The sequence below is a fragment of the Habropoda laboriosa genome, unplaced genomic scaffold (genome assembly GCF_001263275.1).
Source record: "Habropoda laboriosa isolate 0110345459 unplaced genomic scaffold, ASM126327v1 scaffold89, whole genome shotgun sequence".
NCBI lineage: Eukaryota > Metazoa > Arthropoda > Insecta > Hymenoptera > Apidae > Habropoda > Habropoda laboriosa.
The window spans coordinates 1,060,289-1,067,257 of record NW_017100263.1 but is presented as its reverse complement, the minus strand read 5'-3'; the positions used below and the strand labels follow the sequence as shown (position 1 = coordinate 1,067,257).

The following is a 6,969-nucleotide window of genomic DNA, read 5'->3' as shown; positions in this document are numbered from 1 at the left end:
TAAAACAATATAAAAAAGTAAATTTTCAATTTTTTGTGAAGAAAACTCTTGTAATACTTTGTGTAAACAATTCTACATGCATTGTATTTCACAATACATTATAGTTACTTGCAAATGATTATAATCAGCATCTTTAAAAATTTCATCACCAGTATCTAAATGAAATTTACAATGCAATGCAAAGCGGTTACATTGGTTGCGTTTAAATAACTCTATTCGTGGAGACTGTTTTACCCAACATTCTAAAATTCCACGCATACATTTTACAGCCGATTGTCCAAGTTCATAAGATTTGCCACGATCATCATCTATACGTCTGAAAAAATATAATTCCCATAATTAATCATGAAATAAAATATTTAATTTGCTTAATTACCTATATGCTTGGTACAAACTCCAAACAGCAGCAGCACAATAAATACTTTCTCGTACACTTCCAACTTTCTTGTCATTTGAAATTTGTGGAAAAAGACCTGTTATGCAACTCTGGTAACGTAGCAATTGTCTCTTAACTATAAATTATACATAATCTGTATTTCTAATGATTAAATAAATAAAATTTTGATATATTGAAGAAAAACATTTATACCAATTCCATAATAGATATCAAGTTGTCTAACTGTGTCTTCATAATTTGATATCTTAAGAAACATGTCAATGTCCAAATCAATAACGCTACCGTGACGTACATTTCTGGCCTGAGGAAATCTATAAAATTAAGGAACAATTGTAATATTTTTCTGAAATCAATTACAACTACAATTACATTAATTATTTTGTAAACCACATTCTTTTTATTAAATAAAACTACAAACCTTTTTGTATTTGTAGGTGTTATCGCAAGAGATGTCATCTTATTTAAAACAAATAAGTTCAGCTTTTTTAAAATTGATTGTATTATTTAGCAATGCACACAATAATGATCATTCTTATTTGTTTCTTTGAAGACAACTTTTCCTTGTAGCTACAGCAAAATAAAGCAAAACGTTTAATATGCAGAAATCCTTAATATCATACAAAATAACCGTGTTCAAATGTGGCAAATGAAATAATAAAAACTTTTTTTCTTCAGTAATCATACGTACGTACGCATTAACCTTGACTGCGTTCCTTTAAACAATTTTGTTTGTTCTATAATCAAGTCATCTATATAATTGGTACATAAGAGTTTTGTGCTATCTTTGATTTACAAATAGAATTCAAAAGGCGACTATTAATAGCGTTATACTTAACTTGCTTTCGAATTATGCGAAATGAGATATTTTTTAATTTTATACTTATATTTTTAAATATTTCATAACATTTCTACAATTTTTCGGTTAAAATTAAAACATGACGAAAGTTTGCTGATACATCGAATTGAATTTTTGAATTTTTCTTATTAAATTTTACACACAAACATTTTTTAACAGGTACTTATAGATGATTATAATATGTACTTATAAACACTTTGAAGATGTAATTTCTTGATAAATAATTCATACACATTAATAGCCTTTTATATCTAAATTTTATTAAACGTAAATATTAAATTGTATCTCTAAATCTAGATAAAATTGATTACGACATACATTTCATTTTAAACTAAACATCGTTGCCAACATTTTTTAACTTTTTTGCTGATATCTATTTGTATCTTTAGAATAATGTACGCACATATGCATATAAAATATTTCGAAATATACTTATATATACATTATTATGTACCGTACTGTAAAGTAAAGTGAGAACAAGCTAAATATAAATCAGTTTTTTCGCATATGCTTCATTTTTATTGATGATTTTAAAACAAGCTTTTAATTGTATGTATTTTTAGTTCACGAAAACTAACCAATAAACTTTTTCATTTTCAAATAAAAATAAGGAGTTCAACAAATGAAAATCAACCTTAAAAAATCATTGTAAACGTACATTACGTTTGATCTGTTTCTCGTAAAACATTTTTAGAATGTATTACGGAACACTCACGACTGTCGTGACAGAAAATTGAGTCAGTTCCGCAAGCAGAGCGCGAGAGGAATTGTGTCTCTGTTCCATTTAGAATTATAAAGTATTCTCGTATATGATGGCGTCTGCGAAAAGAAAGCAAGATGAGAAGAATTTGAAAATTTTACGCGAGCTGGTCTCGCAACCCGGTAATAAAGAATGTTTCGATTGCCATCAACGAGGCCCAACTTACGTCAACATGACAATCGGTTCATTTGTCTGTACTTCTTGTTCTGGTATATTGTAAGTACTTGTTACCTTTAAGAAACCAATAAAGTGTACCAAGTCGTTTTTGTTATTAAAAATGACGTAATGATTGTGTTATTCATCATTTTTTCACATAATAAATAGAACTAGTAATATACATTTTGAAAATGTTTTGCATAATATTTAATTATCAATGTTTTGTAATTAACACTGGATAAATGTCAATATTTCACGACATAAATTAAACATTTAATACATAGATTAATTGGACTTTGTTGTAACATGTGAAATGAATCCATTTTACTATAGACTTATGAAGAAGATTATGGATCTTTGTTAAACGCTTACATTTACAGTCAGGAAGTTAATACACTATCAGCATCAGTGTTTTCTTTGTGCGTAGTAGTTATTATCAATGGTTAAAATGTTACATTCAGTATTTATGCTGTAAAATTTATAGAAAACTTAATTTGATTTCAGTATAATATATATTAATGGTATAAAATTATTAACAGCTTAATTAATATTTTTTATAATTAATTCTACAAACTTACAATAATTTTCAATACACAATATAGTGTTCATTAAAAATCTAGAGTTAATATTTAAAAAATGTAGTTATAGTTATTTTTTAACATTTCATAGTTATTTTATTATAATTTACTAAATGCATGCAAATACTAAGTGATTATATTAATGATTTCATTATAAAGAATTATAACCATTTTGTTAATAGAAGTACATAAATCAAATAATTATAGTATGAACACTTTAATTAAATTTATACATAAACAAACAAGCGTGTCAATGGGTTTTCTTAAAATTACAGGCGAGGCTTGACACCACCACATAGAGTAAAATCTATTTCTATGGCAACATTTACACAAGAGGAAATAGATTTTATAAAGGAACGTGGTAATGAATATTGCAAGAGAATATGGTTAGGCTTGATGAATCCAAATTCCTTTCAAACCTTAGATGCTAAAGATGAACAAAAAATGAAAGACTTAATGAGTGCAAAATATGAGCTTAAAAGATATTACTTGGATCCATCCATGGCAAATCAAAACTCAAATAAAAAGTCACAGTCATCAAATCAAACCAACATTCCAAGAGTCCCACATTCTGGAACATCTACATTATCTTCTATATCAGCTCAGAAAACAAATAATATTGAGTCAGTTAATTTTAATAACTTTTCAACAGATTTTGTAGCTGATTTCAGCAAAGTTCCTGATCCATTTATTACTACTACATCTACAAATAAACTCAGCCAACCAATTGTACCTCAGCCATTCTTTGCCAATTTTGACAACAACCCTATTTTTAATAGTCCAAAAAATACAAGTAAATTGAGAGCATATCATGCATTCCTATTTTTACAAATTAGTACTACATAATTTTTACAATAGTGATTTATTTTTTGTTTAGATGTTGAATCATCAAGTCCGTTTAGTCAGAATACAGGAAATTCTAACAATGCTATGAATGCAAATGGAGCACATGCACCTCCATCAGAAGATCGTTATGCGGCACTGAAAGACTTAGATTCCTTAATGAAACAAATACAATTGAAAGATGATACTACAACAACTTTAAATACATCTACATGGAATACGAATAATGGTAAATGCATCATTTATATTACTAAATTTTTAATTTGTCAATATTTTTTTAAATTGCTTTGTTATCTTCTTTTTAGCTTCAAATTCAATTTGGAGTGTAGGAAATCAAACCACAAATGTAATTTCAAATCCGTTTGCAACTGGTGATTTATGGCGACCATCGGCGAATATAGTTAATAATAATACACAATCAATTGATACTTCCCTGTATAATCCTATTAACCCTTTTAAGCCAGTACAATTTCCTATGAATAACGGTAAGTCTTTAAATAGCACAAAATGCAATATATTAGAGACTTAAAGTAAATCGAAATATATAAATATTTTAGATTCACAGTGGGTAGGTATTGGACCATCTAGTAACAGAGATGTAATTCAGTTTAGTCAATTAATGACAAATAAAGTGTGGCAACCAACTCTTCCAGCATATCATGCAAATCCATTCATGGTATGAATTCATTAGTTTTGTTTTAAGTTTATAAAATATATTTAAATACATATGTCTAAATAAGTAAGTTTTTTTTAGGTTGGTTCAGGTGTGAGCAACATGACAAGAAATTCGAACAATCCTTTCTTATGATTAAGTAAACATAAATTTTTAATGGAATTACGAACAAATAACACAGACCTAAAATATGTTTAGCTTAGGGCAATTGTTTATATACTTGACCTTATTGGCAATTAGTGCCATTAACTTTTATCTCTAGGAGCACCAATCTCTTATTCATATAACTAAAATAATACTTTTATTTATGAATATAATATACACGTTAAATAAAGATTAATATTTGTTACCAACCATGTATTATATTTAGTAAAATTATCCCTCGATATAATTCAATTTAATTTCACTATATTTTTTTATTAATCGTTTGTATATTATTTTGTGCAAACAAAAACATTACTTTGGTTTTAATAATATTACAAAATATGTACAGTACAGTTCATCGATCTTTGCAGAATTCCTAGAACTAACATAAACGCACAGCGGCAGTGGTTCTATGTGAAATGGCGTACGATGCGCAAGTGAGATGCGCGAAAATCATTTTGACATTAGGCGCTTAACAACTCGTGTTGAAGCAGTTGCAGCACAGACGAGATATAAAGTAGACCACTCATTCAATGTATTTTTTTGATACGGGGTTCGGGAGCCCCGTTATCATCATCCTACTGTACCGATTGAGACTGGTGTTATATCACTGCGCTATTAGTTGTTGGAATTGAAATCAGGAACACTTGGCATTTGTTATTTTAAATAATGAAGGAGATAAAATTTTGAATCTTAGGATGAATCAGAATGGATTCAGTCGTATGCATTTGCGTTTTAGGATCCTATGGTGTATTGCTAATACAATAACAATGTACACACATTGTTATGCAATTCTTAAGCGTAGAGTGCGCTTCAAAACTAGTAATTTTGGACGACGTCGGTATTTCAGATCGTGTGACAAAAAGTCCCATAAGATGTTTGGTCTACCCTATACGTCGTCTGTGCCTGTACCTTGTCTGTGGTGATAGGTTCATTCTGTACCTCGACTGTAGTAACATAAATTAGAATATCGGTATGTTAGTTACCAATTTACCGACACCAAATAAATGTCAGCCGCTTCAATGCGAAGAATTAGGCAACTAGTGACAGAATGATTTTCGCGCATCTTACTTGCGCATCGTACGCCATTTCACATAGGTCTACCGTCCGCTATGTATTTGTGTTAGTTTAGGGAGTCGGCAAAGATCGATGTTGCACCTCAGTGTATATGCAGTGATGAGAACTAGAGCAAACATTTGGGAGAAAGCATGGAGTCGATGAGACATCTGATGGCTACCATTCGAACCACTCAGATGGGGAATTTGAGAGATTCGTAAGTGCCTACCTACGAAAGAGCCCAGGGCGTCCAGGGATATCACACTTGTGTGAAAAAAAAATCATAAGGCGCAGGATTTGAATCCATGACTCCCGAGACAATAATAAATATTACATAAATAGTGGACTTTTCGTTAAATTTAGGAAGAATTCTTTTATGTCTTCCTAGTTATCTTCAATGGTCTTCACACTGTCACTATTTCATCTGTATTTTCCCATGCTGTACTACAATTTCACATATACTGTTCATAATATTGTGCATACATAATATTAATCTGTGTATGCAATATTTGAAACCCCAACTGTAATTTGCAACCAATATTTAAATATTATTAAAAGTGAAAATTTCTAGTATTTTATTGTGATATTAAAATGTTTGTCAAAATAAGAAGTAAGATGTACATCTATCTAAGTTATTAATTTCGCGACAAAATGCATACGTGGCGCTGTGGTAGCAACATGCCACTGTGAAGTGGCAAGAAAAAGAAAGTATACATCGTTTTTAATTAGTTCACATTGTAATTTGATAAAATGAGGTGGCTCATTTTGTGTTTATACTTAAGTTTTTTGAGTTCTAGTGCAAGTTGTTATTTTATTACTGTAGATGCACATGCGGAAGAATGTTTTTTCGACAATGTGGAAGCAGGCACGAAAATGGGTTAGTTTTTTCCTGCTTTTATTTTTAAAAAGTAACTTTCCAAATAGTAAATGTTTTAAATAAAATGGTGTGTATAATTTGATGTAAATTTTGATTAAAATAAATCTTTTTTTAATTAAAAAATATAGGGTGATTCTGTTGTTACATTTGAAATTTGTAATTGTGTGTAACGGAAAAAATGTGAAAAATGAGAAATGTGAACAAATTTTTCATTCAGAATATATCGTCTTAAGTAATTAGGGTATTTATAATATTTGCAGAAAAAATATTTATATTACTAATATTAGATTTATCGTATATTGTGTAATTTTGAAAATGTACCATTTAATGAACAATAATTATATTATTTTAGTGCATATGTCTACACGAATGAAATTACTATTTGTTTAATTATTGTTAAGTAACTATTTACTAATTACTGTAATTAATATTACAATAAATAGAATATGTTTATTAAGGTTTTCTGTGATAAGTATTTTAATTAAACCAGAATATAAAGCATACTTGGATTGTTTAAATTCATTATTATTAATAAAAAATTGATAATAGATTTACAGTAATTTTTCTAGCACAGTTTATAATGTGTGTGTTTCAAAAACATATGCCATATGTTAACATAAATAAGTATC

General features: G+C 28.8%; 3 protein-coding genes across 3 annotated transcripts in view; 2 read left to right on the top strand and 1 right to left on the bottom strand.

The window, feature by feature from the left end:
- LOC108573063 (probable phosphorylase b kinase regulatory subunit beta) overlaps positions 1-1,157 on the bottom strand; it is a 6,382-nt gene extending 5,225 nt beyond the window's left edge. The window contains exons 1-5 of the mRNA XM_017935427.1: positions 1,086-1,157; positions 816-964; positions 590-708; positions 377-512; positions 109-316 (exon numbers count right to left, since the gene is read on the bottom strand). Coding sequence (XP_017790916.1) covers positions 109-316; positions 377-512; positions 590-708; positions 816-853 — 501 coding nt within the window. The 5' untranslated portion in view covers positions 854-964; positions 1,086-1,157. The remainder of the gene's footprint in view (positions 1-108; positions 317-376; positions 513-589; positions 709-815; positions 965-1,085) is intronic.
- An 826-nt stretch (positions 1,158-1,983) lies between these two features.
- Positions 1,984-4,527, top strand: LOC108573078 (arf-GAP domain and FG repeat-containing protein 1). The gene is made up of 6 exons (XM_017935442.1): positions 1,984-2,229; positions 3,023-3,540; positions 3,625-3,819; positions 3,896-4,075; positions 4,148-4,266; positions 4,345-4,527. Exons 1-6 carry the CDS (start codon positions 2,063-2,065, stop codon positions 4,396-4,398), a joined length of 1,233 nt encoding a protein of 410 aa, XP_017790931.1. The 5' UTR covers positions 1,984-2,062; the 3' UTR covers positions 4,399-4,527.
- A 1,605-nt stretch (positions 4,528-6,132) lies between these two features.
- Positions 6,133-6,969, top strand: part of LOC108573094 (transmembrane emp24 domain-containing protein-like) — a 1,575-nt gene continuing 738 nt past the window's right edge. Inside the window, exon 1 of the mRNA XM_017935460.1 lies at positions 6,133-6,340. Within this exon, the coding sequence (XP_017790949.1) occupies positions 6,214-6,340 (127 nt within the window). The 5' untranslated portion in view covers positions 6,133-6,213. The remainder of the gene's footprint in view (positions 6,341-6,969) is intronic.